General features: G+C 47.7%; 1 protein-coding gene across 1 annotated transcript; it reads right to left on the bottom strand.

Moving 5' to 3' along the window:
- Window positions 1–1895: 1895 nt before the first annotated feature.
- Window positions 1896–4920, bottom strand: LOC123440929 (F-box/LRR-repeat protein At3g58940-like). The gene is made up of 3 exons (XM_045117467.1): window positions 4010–4920; window positions 2870–3721; window positions 1896–2743 (listed from the first exon to the last, which is right to left on the bottom strand). Exons 1-3 carry the CDS (start codon window positions 4043–4045, stop codon window positions 2522–2524), a joined length of 1110 nt encoding a protein of 369 aa, XP_044973402.1. The 5' UTR covers window positions 4046–4920; the 3' UTR covers window positions 1896–2521.
- Between the last annotated feature and the right edge of the window lie 9014 nt (window positions 4921–13934).

Genomic DNA, 13934 nt, shown 5'->3' on the forward strand with positions numbered 1-13934 from the left:
GCACGGACATTTATACTAGTTCAGATTAAAAACGCAACAGAAAAAGGATAGATGCCTACCTGGCACCGCACACTCCCATGTCAGCCGGCGCCTGATCTCCTGCCTGCCTGTTGTGTTCATGTGCATCTTTCCTGCACATGTCTCGGCTTCTAACCATCTGATTGATTTAAATTCCTTTAGAGCGACTTCAATAGGCGACCCATTTCGTTCGTCGCCATCCGTTTGAGTCGACGCGGGCAAAAATGATGATCCAACGCGCCGATTCATTTTCGGTTCAAATTTGAGATTGAAATGCGTCGGCGCGGACGCGCGCGCCCCCTCGGTGTCCGCCCTCAACCACCGAGGTCAACATAATTTATGACGGCCGTCATTGTTGGGTCTACGCGTCGACGACTGCGGCCGGCCTTTTTTAATCCATATGTGCGGTGGGTTCCGCCATCTACTTTCAGAACTCGCCCCGTCCACATCTCGCCACCTCCTCGGCGACCAAGCGACCAAAACCCTAGCCCACCATGGTCGGCGGCTTCCCAAACAAGGGCAAGGCCCCGCTCTTCCCCCACGCCACCTCCTCGTCGTCGTCTTCCCACCGGCCTCGCTAGCGCGTGAGCGTCCCGATACACCAAACGTGGTGACACTGGGAGCACCGCGTGGCACTCCCTTACCCCGACGTCATGCTGCCGCACGGCTGGCATCTGGATCCGGAGAGGATTCCGGTGTCGGCCGTGCCGCGGTCGACGCGGGTGGATACGGAGGAGGTGACCAAGTGACGGTGTCTGCTAACAAGGGAGCAGCGATGAGACCTCACATACGCGGCCGACTCCCTTAACTGGGAGGTGTGGTTCGCGATGAAGCACGAGGGGCAGCGCCGCCGTGACGTGCGCCAAGTGCAGCCAGGAGGCCCTCCGCCGCCCCACATGTCATCAGCGACGAGGACGAGGAGGCTGAGGCCGCCTACCAGGCGACGCTCGCTGGTGTCCTCCGCGACAGCGAGGAAGAAGCGAGACGCATGGCCGAAGAGGAGGCAGTGTACCAGCAGCAGCTAGCGGAGGCGATGGCACTGTCGGCCGCCGGCGACTGCGTCGTGCCACCTTCACCGGAGCCCGAGCTGCCACGAGAGGTCTACCAGTGGACCGGCGTCGTCCAGGAGTTCGTCAGCGCGCCGCCCATCTGGCTGGGCGTGACCCCGCTGCAGGAGCAGGCCTACCTCAAACACTGAAGGTCGGTGCACCTGCAGGCGAAGCGCGCCAAAGGCCTGCGGCTCATGGAGCTGAAGAAGGAAGAGGAGGAGCGACGGAAGGCGGCGGAGGAGGAGCGTGCTCGTGCTGCTGCACTGCCACCGCCACCATCACAGTCCATGCAGACGGGGCAGACGACGGAGACGCAGGCAGCTGTGCTCTGAAACTTGACGTTCCCCTGGACCGGCCCTGCGCCAACGCTGGTCGACCTCACCGGCCCCGACGACGAAGCTGCCGCCTAGGGCTGCATGGACGCAATTTTATGCATTATGGTTTTTTTTTCATCGGCAAAAATGGGTCGAGCCAGCGTTGGGCGCACGAGCCGACCCATTTACGAAAGAGAACGTTCGTGTCCGCCTGGCCGACCCAAACGGACAAAAAGCAGAGGAAATCGCTGTCCGTTTGGGTCGGCCCATTAAAATTTCTCTTATGATATGCATGGCAATATAATAAGTCCATCTCTACCTGCAAAAAAATATAAAATTAAATGACCTCTTCACTGACATCTGCATTTTCGAACAAAAACCTAACAAACAAAGTCAAATGCACTTCATCCTACCTGGGTGTGCACCTGACCGCCTCATATGAGGCTCGCCCCACATCCACAAGCAATACCATCGTTTAGCACATCAGCACCTTCAAGTCAAGATATACACCATATGGCTAAACTAGATTGCAGAAATGTAAATATATATACCTTCAATACAAAAACTGCATTATAAAAATATATGGTTTCGTGTGTGCTATAGATGAGATGCATAAAGGAAGATCTATTTATGGGTACCAAGATTAAACATGCAATATTGACGGAATTCCTTGGGAGTCTAGGCAAAGATAAACCACCCTGACAATGATCTACTGGCTGCCGGTATGGCATCGACTACAGGGCTCCAGGAGCTCAAATTGAACAGCCAATGGAACTCTCCCAGCTATGTATCTATCAACAGTCTTCACAGCTCTATGAGCTTCGTCAATAACTACCTTGCTCATCGGCCAACACTGGGCAGTCTTACTTGAGATCGTGCATTTGCCAATGGTACGAGGCCCTTGATTGTAGTCGTAGGTTGTGTCCAGCGTCAAGCGCTCCAGCGAGTGTGTGCTCTCAAGGATGTGGACGGTGAGCTCAACCAAGCACTTGGCTGAACAGAATCCCGTGATCGTCACGTGTCTGAGGCAGTTATGCGAGAAGTCCAGCTCCCGTCTCAGGCATTCGTCATCATCTCCAACAACAGGATAATGTGTCATGGCATACTTGCTTACCTGCATATACATATGTAGGATTAACATCAAATATCAATCTTGAAGTGTAATATGTTAATATCATTAGATACATATGAGAGATATGGATAGTGACTTGCGTGTAGGGTGAAAGACTCCAAGGCAGGAGAAGCATCAAGAAAAGAAACCAAAGAAAAGACGTCATAGCTTGTGGGGCAGCCTGCTCCGAGTCTAATTTCCAAGTTCTTGAGGTGGGGTAGCTTGGATTGTAGCAACGGAGTGTTGGCATTCTGAAAAAAGACAAATCCCAAGATTAATCATGTGTTCTTGCATCAAACAACTCTTATATACTGTTCCCTATATATTTGAATGGTCCCAATAATTTGATCATTATATAGGATGGGAAATGCACATACCTCGCCACAACCAACCAAAATAAGACTCTCAACATTCCGTGCGATGGATGGAAGACTAGTGCGAGCATAAAAAAGAACACCAGATGGGCGTGCAGATGATAACTGTACATGCTTAAGTTGAGAACGATTTCTGACATAGATTTCAGGCAAAGCACTGTCGTACTTAAAATAGCAGAGGTTTGGAGCATCAATCTCTACAACCCGCGGCATGTTGAAAGATTGAACATCAAGAATCTTGAGATGATGCATCGTACAAGGTATTTTCAAGCAAATTATCCCATTACATGCGAATATCCTGAGCTCCTCTAAGGTAGAAGATTTTGAAAGCAGGTGCTGCAATCCTTCCTCGGTAATATGGACAAAAGACAAACTTAAAATTTTCAACCTTCCCATGGAGCCAAGTGTTGATGTGGGACGAAAAGCGCACGACCCAATTTTAAGAAACTGAATTGAACTTGCGGCTCCCTCATCAGACAAGACTGAACACGGGAAATTGTAAATTTTCTTCATGGATAAAGGCATCTCCAAGTAAAGATCTTTGAACCCAGACTTAACGGTTCTTCGGAGCCACCTGTCCAGGTAGGAGGCTTTGATATTGGTGCAAGGGGTAAGAATAAGGTTAAGTGTCTCCACCTTCACCCCTTTATCATGATGGTTTTTAAGAATTTTGTCAACTCTGTCAATGAAATAGATTTTCCTTTCCTCAAATTTTATGTGAGTCAACCGAAGCGTAGAGTCGTTGAGTGTGAGTTTGGTATAGCATCTCCAGGAATGCAGAAATGCATGAGACACACAAGCAGCACAAGCAGCGTCTTGTACTGGTAAGAGAGAATGTATACGATGTAAGATGTCCTGCAAAAACAAGGTTCATCAATTAGATTATAGCTACTAGCTGACTGCAATAATAAGCATAATCAAAGACTAGTAAAGTAATGAATGAAGACGATAGTACATCAATAGAGCCAAGTACATGTAAATATCGTTGGAGGATTTACGATGCACATGCAAGCCAAGCCGGTCTGGTTTTTTTTCTTATCGCCAAAATCTTATGCCTAAATGTAATATGTATTTTTGTGCGAGCAGTTGTAATAAAGAACTACTTGTACCTGAATACTTGGTTGACAGCAAAGTGAAACATACCTCTGGAAGTTTCTCAAAAGGAGATTGAGGATTCATATTGTCAGCACCTTGAGAAATATCAATACCTGTTTGATGAATATTTATTTGAGTAGACAAAGCCTTTGATCCACTACTATCTATAATGCAGCGTAATATGTAAAAAAAATTGCTCGAGCTACTCAAATCGAACAAAGAAAGGTAAAAATGTGGTGCACAGAAGCCGAAATAATGAGTCCGACTATGAAGAGTTAATAATCTGAAAAATTGTTTACGTGGGCTCTTAGAGCACTATATTTTTCTTCACATTCACATAAAAGAGTACAGTACTACCCTGCTACGCCGAGATGCATCTAGGGTGTCTAATTTATATTTAGTCCAGAAGCTTATTGATGGTTAAAACTGTTTAGGATATAAGAAATAACAGACAGAGATCAGCATGTCAGGCCGTAGCATGGCGGCTGGACCGAAAACCAACAGGCCAGATCACATGCTGTTCATCGGTGACATGTCACTGTATCTCAGTCCACAGGTTACGGTACTGTTCATCGGTGACATGTCACTGGATCTCAATCCAGAAATAACCGGGGAGAGAATACGTACTTGCAGCAGCCGTGTGACGTTTCCGCAGCCAACGCCGGTGCCGATGCTGTGCGTCAAGGATTGCCACAGATCGAAATCGAAAAGAACATAGGTGCCGACGAGGGGGCGACATGGCTGGAGGCGACGGCTGCTCGAGGGGGGAGAGACCGCGGCGGCTTGAGGAAGGAGGTCGCGGTGAGATCTGGCGCGGCGACGGAGGAAATTAGGTTAGGCACTTGAGGATCCGCCGACCACCGCTCTATATTTCTACTTGAGGATCCGCCGACGCGGTAATATTCACAGGAAAGTGAATATTAGGCCAATTCCGGCACCGACGCTAGCTTTTGGCACATGCGCGGCCGACCGAGTAATCGCCGTGTCCAGCCGTCCAGGCAACGGTGTTGATTGTGCAGGCCGGATTACTATACGGTAGCTGAATTCCGGAATTTACAAAAGTGATCCCTCAATCGTCCGTGTACGGGTCCGAAAACGACCGCGGAAACTGATGGGACACATCTAAAAAAAAACTATTGATGTGGACATATTAGATTAGATTTTACAAATCTATAAAAAACATGTAAACATATAGACCTATCTATTACATACAAATTATCTACTTCATCCATCTGTCTCAAGCTTAGTACAACTTTGTACTAGAGCTAGTAAAAAGTTGAGACACTTATTTTAGGACGGAGGGAGTACTTTTTGTCGGAGATTTCGATGATCTATGTATCCAGCGAGTTCAAGCCCGCGGCATGGATCTCCGGGTCATCCTCCCCTCCTGTTTGTCCTCCATCATGGCCTCCGGCACCTCTTCCACCTTCTCCTGTGTTTCCAGCGAGTCCCGAGGGAGACCTGCAACGATCTGCATCCAGCGCTCCAACGTGAGCTAAGCATAAGTGGTTATCCTACGGCGGACCATACCGAGGCCGCAGAGCAAGGGAGAGGAGGCGGATGGGCTCGGGTGGCGACGGAAGGAGGGAGGACGTGGATGTGCTAGGACCGGGCGACGTCGACTGGCTTAAAAAGTCGGCTATGCCTCGGGCGGCAAGCCGGAGCGGCGCCACATAGCGTTCACATCGCGGCAATGGTCGAGGCGCCCATCAGACCTTCGGGTTTTCGGGCAAGTCGGTGTGGGGCCACGACGTCAGGCCAATATGGCGGGCGTGTCCACACGCGTCCGGGCTCCCCCATATCCGTGACATACTTGGGCTGGATATGAGGGGTACCGGTTAGCCCGAGCGTTTGAGGCTCATTTAATTGAAGGGCCCGGTTGTATCAATTTCTTGTGATTGAACAGTGATCGGCCGGCGTGCCGGACGCTTGAGACTGATATAACGGGTCCAGATGCTCTTAAAGTCAATTCCTATGCACCACTGTAAACGGTCGTGGGTTTTATTCAGATTCTATTTGTTTGCATCGACAAAGCCAACACAAGTGTCCTTTGCGGTTGTTCATCGTCGATGCGTCCAACCGGCCTGGGCATTTACAAATAGCGTCCGCATTTGAAACTTAAATTCATAGGACAGTATAATTTGAACGATAAATATATTACATTAACTTCAAAAGTCACAACGAGACTGTTCAACATTCATTAAATTTGAACTTCGAAGAACCTTAGATTGCAGGGCGCCGACCATGAAGCGGGAAGTGCATGGCGGGGCAGGAGGGTTTTGAGAAAGAAGCGGAGAATGAGAAAGTTTATGTCACCGACGGACGGATCAAGAAAGGACAAGGATGTGCGTCTTGCTCATCCGTGCCTTCTCTGTTGAGCGTAAACACGGGCCAATATTGATAAAGAAGTGTTTAGACCGTGTATAATAGACGGAGACTTTTTGCGGACGTGTGTTGAATCATGATTTATGTCCATTTTGATCGGAACGGACGACTGCTAGACAAAATGAGATCGGGCGTTGAATTCGTCGGTGAATGTGAGTACAGGGTGTAGTGGTGACCACTGAAAAACTGGCTGATGACTTATCGATACGCACACACCGTAGTAGCCGTTACTCGAATTTACTAGTGGGCCCTGCGAAAGCGCTATGTGCTTGACCTCGCACAGGAAAGTGAATATTAGGCCTCACCATGAGTATGTATGTATGTATGCAATGCAACCGAGTAGAACTCAAGCAGTATGCCTCACCATGAGTATGTATGTATGTATGCAATGCAACCGAGTAGAACTCAAGCAGTATGCCTCACCATGAGTATGTATGTATGTATGTATGCAATGCAACCGAGTAGAACTCAAGCAGTATGCCTCACCATGAGTATGTATGTATGTATGTATGCAATGCAACCGAGTAGAACTCAAGCAGTATGCCTCACCATGAGTATGTATGTATATATGCAATGCAACCGAGTAGAACTCAAGCAGTATGCCTCACCATGAGTATGTATGTATGTATGCAATGCAACCGAGTAGAACTCAAGCAGTATGCCTCACCATGAGTATGTATGTATGTATGCAATGCAACCGAGTAGAACTCAAGCAGTATGCCTCACCATGAGTATGTATGTATGTATGCAATGCAACCGAGTAGAACTCAAGCAGTATGCCTCACCATGAGTATGTATGTATGTATGCAATGCAACCGAGTAGAACTCAAGCAGTATGCCTCACCATGAGTATGTATGTATGTATGCAATGCAACCGAGTAGAACTCAAGCAGTATGCCTCACCAAGAGTATGTATGTATGTATGCAATGCAACCGAGTAGAACTCAAGCAGTATGCCTCACCATGAGTATGTATGTATGTATGCAATGCAACCGAGTAGAACTCAAGCAGTATGCCTCACCATGAGTATGTATGTATGTATGCAATGTAACCGAGTAGAACTCAAGCAGTACGTGCAATCCCAACTGAGAGTAAGCCATTGTCTCGACCTTCCACCAATCTCGGACGTTGTATGAGGCCATCGTCTTGCTGGAACCCCGCCGTCTCACCATGAGTCTGCCACCATGTGCCCGTGCCGTTATTATATGCCCATCTTGGCAACATCCACCCATGCGGAACCTCGACGAGAAACTCCAACGTCATCATGTCGTATGTAGTTTCCTTAGTATTCCCTCCATGAACGAATATAAGATCGTTTAGATAACTATCCCTATCAGACCATTTAGATCAGTACTTTAGTGATCTAATTGTATTGTCTACGAAGGGAGTACTCCTCTGTCCCAAAATAAGTGCCTCAACTTTATACTAACTTTTTAAGACGGAGGGAGTATATTGCTAAAAAGAAGATTTGGCCAGAGTTAACATGATGATAAGTAGCAAGCAGCTACATTCATATACTCCTGAATCGTTGTTCTTCTCGTATAACCTGGGCATACATGCTAGTGAAACATAGCTATCACGACATATAACCTGGATATACATGCTACTGAAATATGGCTAAAGAAAATCAACGTGCATCTTTAGTCTTTATCCTAGAAATATGATGGTTATACTTTGGACCCGGTCCATACACCTAGATTAAATAAACATGTGATCATGGCATCTGTACAAAGCATCAACAATAAAATGGAAATTCCCAGGAAGAATTCTATATTGTATTTTCAGAGATGTACATTAAACCTTTACATCCATCAGTCAAAGATAGGCATGCCAGCAGCTAGTAATAATAATGAGCATGTGGCCTCCTATGAGCGGGGATGGTCTATCTGATGGTCGGCTTTACGCGAGCGAACCTCTTAATTGGCGCCTTCTGCATCAGTTAGAGGTTCATGTGCCCACATGGCTGCATATATGGGCGCCCCATCTCGTGCGACGTGATTGCTCGTTCTGCTCAACAGAGGGCATCACATACACTTCGAACCTATGGTTGACCAGTTGACCGGTCAACTACAAATATTAAGACAAACTAAAAATGTATGAGAAAAATAAAATTAAAAAAATCGGGAAAATGTTTTGAATAAATTTTAGTTCACAGATTTGAAATAAAAAAAATCGAAAAAGTTCATGAAATACGGAAAAGTTAATGATTTGGAAAAAAAGTTCAACAATTTGAAAGGAGCACAAAATTGAAAACGGTTCATGTGTTTGGAAGAAGTTCATCAATTCTCGTAAAAAGGTTTCACTAATTTCATAAAAGTTCGTCAATTTGCAAAAAAAGATTGTTTCCAAAAATCATCAATTTTGAAGAAAAATCACTATTTTTTATAGAAGTTTACCGTCTTTTCAGGAAAAATCATGGAATTTTATAAAGGTCATCAATTTATAATTTAAAAACCACTAATTTGAAAAACAAATCATCAATTTTGAAATAGCTCATGGATTTTCAGAAAAGGTTCATAGAAACTGAAAAAGTTCATGAATCTTAAGAAAAGAATTAAGTAAAGAAAAAAAAAACTTAGAAAAGACTGCCAAAACCGGATAGAAAACCCATACACGGTCTCCATGTTGGCGCAGTGGTTAACGGCACTGTGATGTTATGTGCCGGAGCCAAACAGTTTTTCGAACGTTAGAATGAAGAAAAAAAAATAGGCCGAGCTCAGAATGACAGGGCATGTGCGCCAAGTAGCAAAAAGTATTACAATGGACGATATAGGAATTGCCATAAGCGTGAAAAGGGGCACCCCAAAGTACTCTCCTTTGGGCACAGATAACTGTAGTGGTCATGAGGGAATTGCCATAAGCGTGAAAAGGGGGCACCCCAAAGTACTCTCCTTTGGGCACAGATAACTATAGTGGTCATGAGGGAATTGCCATAAGCGTGAAAAGGGGGCACCCCAAAGTACTCTTCTTTAGGCACAGATAACTGTAGTGGTCATGAGTCATGACAGTTGAATAGATTGATTCCTTGACAAGTGTTACAAAGGGTTACAAGAGATATATATGAGGGGAGAGCCACGTCCTATACAAGTGGCTAGTGGCCAACGTGGTCTTCCCCTGATCCTACTTACAAGGAGATAATACAAGTGCTCAAGTAATCTAACACCCCCCGCAGCCTGAACACCGTTTGGAAGGATGTTCAGGCTGTACCGAAAATTTGTGAACACTTGTGATGGTAAACCCTTTGTAAATACATCAGCAAATTGAGAACTCGATGGTACGTGGAGAATGCGGACTTCGCCAAGTGCCACACGATCACGTGCGAAGTGTAGATCGATCTCAATGTGCTTGGTTCGTTGATGTTGTACTAGATTTGAAGCAAGGTAGGAGGCACTGATGTTATCACAATACACCACGGTTGCGCGTGTTGGCGGCAGACGAAGCTCATGGAGAAGTTGACGTAGCCAGCACGATTCCGCCACACAATTTGCCACGCCACGATACTCAGCTTCGACACTGGATCGGGATATGGTTGGCTGGCGTTTGGAGGACCAGGAAATGAGGCTCGATCCCAAGAAAACACAGAAGCCCGAGGTGGACTTGCGAGTATCTGGACAACCTGCCCAATCGGCGTCCGTATAAGAATTAGCTCACGAGAGGGCGACTGGTACAGCTGAAGACCATAGTGTGATGTGCCCTGGAGATATCGTAGAATGCGTTTCACGAGTTGCATGTGTGTGTCACGAGGGGCGTGCATGAACAAGCAGACTTGTTGAACAACATAGACGATATCAGGTCGTGTGAGAGTTAGGTACTGTAGGGCGCCGGCCAAGCTTCGGTATTTGGTGGGATTAGAGAGAAGGTGGCCGTCATGGGAAGAGGTCTTGGAGCTAGTGTCGATGGACGTGGAGACCCGCTTATAGTTGAGCATGTTCGCACGATCAAGGATCTCTAGTGTGTATTGCTGTTGACATAGGAAGAGACCGGATGTATTGGTGGTGACATTCACTCCCAAGAAGTGATGGAGAGAACCAAGATCCGTCATGGAGAACTCGGCTTTGAGGGAGGCGATGACGGAGGAGAGTGTTGCGGAAGAGCTGGCTGTAAGGATGATGTCGTCGACATAGACTAGCAAGTAAGCAACAGAGGTGCCGTGATGCATAATGAAGAGAGAAGAATCGCATTTGGATGCGTGGGATCCCAAGGAGAGGAGGAAGGCTTGGAACCTGAGAAACCATGTGCGTGGAGCTTACTTGAGACCATAGAGCGACTTGCGGAGAAGACATACATGGTCGGGGCGCGCTTGATCAACGAAGCCGGAGGGTTGAGAGCAGTAAACTGTCTCGTGGAGGTCGCCGTGGAGAAAAGCGTTCTTGGCGTCCAGTTGGTGAATTGGCCATGAGTGGGAAGTGGCAATGCTTAGAACCACACGAATGGTAGATGGCTTGACCACCGGACTAAAGGTTTCGCCGTAGTCCACGCCTTCTCTTTGAGTGAAGCCACGAACAACCCATCTTGCCTTGTAGCGCGCCAGGGAGCCGTCATTGTGGAACTTGTGATGAAAGATCCATTTACCCGTGACGACATTCACACCTGCATGCTTAGGCACCAAAGACCATGTAAAGTTATCCATTAGGGCATTATATTCATCGAGCATAGCTTGTCGCCAATGGGGGTCTTTGAGAGCGGACTTGTAGGTGGGTGGAATGGGTGAGATGGCGGTGGAGGAAGCAACCGTGAGAAACAAATGTTTGGGCATGAGATAACCAGCCTTGGCACGTGTGGACATTCGGTGTGCATTGTGGGGTGGATGTACTGGAATGGCGTGTGCCGGTAGATGTGGCGTATGGGGTGTGGCTAGAGCGGAAGGCGAGGCTGATTCTGTGGGGCCCTCTGGTTGTTGGGCGGTAGTGGCCGGCGAATCTGGTGATGACTCCGAGGAAGGAGCAGAGGAGGTGGCAGACGAATCGGGCACGGCAGCCGAGGTGGATAGGGGAGGCGCGTGATTCGGTGGGGCAGTTTTACAGCCCGATGCCGACGTTCCAGAAGATTCCCTTTCCTTTCCGTTTTCGTCTTGTGTCTGTTTTATTTTGTCGCATCATCATTGCATCATTCGCATCATCTGCATTGCATCGGCATCTCCGTTGCCGCCAGTTTTCAAACTTGCATCCGTTGTTAGTTGCCGGTTCACGTTGTTGTTCGTTCCGAGCCTGACCGCATTCGCACGCGCCCGCGGCATCGTCGTAACCCTGTTTTAAAGCGTGTATAATACTTTCTCTGATCGGGTTGAGATTTGACGTGCGGTGTTATTTTATTATAGCTAGGCCGCCTGTCGAATTTCGTCGCGATCGGAGACCGTCTGGTACCCGAACGATCGCCCGTAGCGGCACCGTATTCGGTCTACCGTCGGACGTTTGTCGGTGTTTTAAAAATTCGTCGCCGCGCCGCCCGTTTCCCCTCTCATCCCTACTTAGCCCATCTACACAGCCCATCAGTGCCACCTAGCCACTTCCTCCGTTCGTGGTCATCGGATCGCGATCGGACGGTCGAGGATCCCCCTCGAGAGACCAATCCTATATAAGTAGCACCCCCTAGAGAGAACCCTCTCACTTCACTAGGGTTTCCCCTAGTCATTTTTGCAGCCACCCCCCTCAAAAAAACCCACCGGCTAGGCCTAACCCTCTAAATCCCGCAGTCCAAACCCTCTGACCAAATCTGGCCATTGGATTTGCATCTAATGGCTCAGAATAGACCCAAATCCCACCTACCAGACAATGTCCACCCAAGTGGACAATGTCCGGGCGACCACAAGGGATTTCCCATGCCCGCAGATCCTCCCGTCCATGGCAGCGCCTCCTGTGCCCGTGCTTGTGTGCCCCTCCTGCCCCGAGTTCCCCATCGCAGCAGCAGCAGCCGCTCGCCGGAGATTCCTCAGGCCGCCTCGCCCTGCTCCTCTACTCCTCCTCTTTCCGCGGTTCTCTTGCTTCTCACCTCTTTCTCTCTCCCGTGCAGGTGCCGGGCTGATCTGCGCTGTCCTGAGCCGAGGCTCGCAGCCGCCGTCGGGGTTGGGGCTCCCGTGCCCGGATCCATCCAGATCTGGCCGGCCCCCCCGGCTCCCCTTCCCTCGCAGCCAGGCAGCACCGCCTCCTTCTCTCGGTTCACGGGAGAACCAGTGCCGCCTCCTCCTCTGGTTCGAGGAGAACGACCGGGCCCGGGGGAATGCAGCGCTCGCCTGGTCGAGTGGGCCTCCTGCCCGACGAGCCGCCGACCCACTCCGCCTCGCGCCCCAAGCTCCCGGCCCAGCAACCGACCCCCCTCCAGCGCCTCCTCTCCAGGCCGGCCCAAGAAGCCCATGGTGAGCGCCTCCGCTAATCCCCGCCCGTAGCGCTATTTAATTATCTTGCGCTCAAAGCCCTGTGTAGATTCTGCCCGATTCGGTTTTTCTAATTATCTGCGATTTAATATTTTCGGGGTTATGCTAGGTATTAAAACGCCCGTAGATTACTATCCGTAAGTCGGAACGAAGCGAGTAATATATGTATTTCGTGTAGTTTCTCGTGTAGAATACGTTGGCGCAACTTGTATACTTGTTTGACATCATTTAGCGTGCCGTATGCCTAGAATAACGTGATGTGTATATTGTTACGTCCCGTATTTAATTTTCGTGCAAGTCCGGATTGCTCGAGTGCCGTATTAGAAATGCCCATGTTTTAGGGACCATTTTCCCATGCATTTTAGAGCGGTCATTTGTATTTTTGCGTGTAGGGAATTGCCTCTAGTTTATTTTCCCGTATTTAGGTTATTTTCCCGCATTAATGGGTGGTTTTATTTGGTGTTGCAAACCCCACATATTTTATATGTTTCCGGGGTAGAAAAATTCATTGGATTTTTCTGTGCAATTAGTTTTAGCTTTTGAGCAAGTTAGTTCGTAAGATATTTTGCCGTGATGTCCTTTTGTTTAATTTGTAGGATTTAATCCGTTCTTCATTTGACGGAGTTGTCAACTAGGGAGTTCTTCTTAGATGTTTTGTTTAGCCCCTGGTATTTTTTGTTGCAATAGAAATGCATGTTTAGGTGTGGTTTGATTGCTCTCAAATTGCTAGAAATAGTGCTGATTTGGACGAGCTGAAATATTTCTAAGTCTGGAATCTGCTATTATTTTGTTGCTGTCTTTTCTAGCTTGCATCTTGTGATATGTAGCTCTTTTGAGGTTGGTCCAATGGAGTTAGTTGTACCCCTTGTGTTTCTCTAGCATGCTGTAAATTTTCATGCCATTTGGAGTCCTGTAGCTTATGGTTTTGCTGCTGTCAATATGGCTTCAGATCGAAAACTGCACTTTCATGAGGTGTAATTTTTCAGTAAGTCTGAAATAGTGTGTGAGATGCCATTTTGTGACTTCTTTCCCTAGTGTTCCTTGCTGCCATGCTAGTTGTTGTTAGTTGTTCGTAGTAGTGCTTTTTACCCTCTTTAGTGTCATGCCTTGCTTGAGTTTATCGGAGTTGTGTAGCACGTAGTTGTGGGGTGTAGAAAATGCTATGTGGCTGATTTTGGCAGATTGTATTGATTTCTTGTTTTGCTCGTAGTTGTTGAA

The sequence above is a fragment of the Hordeum vulgare genome, chromosome 3H (assembly GCF_904849725.1).
Source record: "Hordeum vulgare subsp. vulgare chromosome 3H, MorexV3_pseudomolecules_assembly, whole genome shotgun sequence".
Classification (NCBI taxonomy): domain Eukaryota; kingdom Viridiplantae; phylum Streptophyta; class Magnoliopsida; order Poales; family Poaceae; genus Hordeum; species Hordeum vulgare.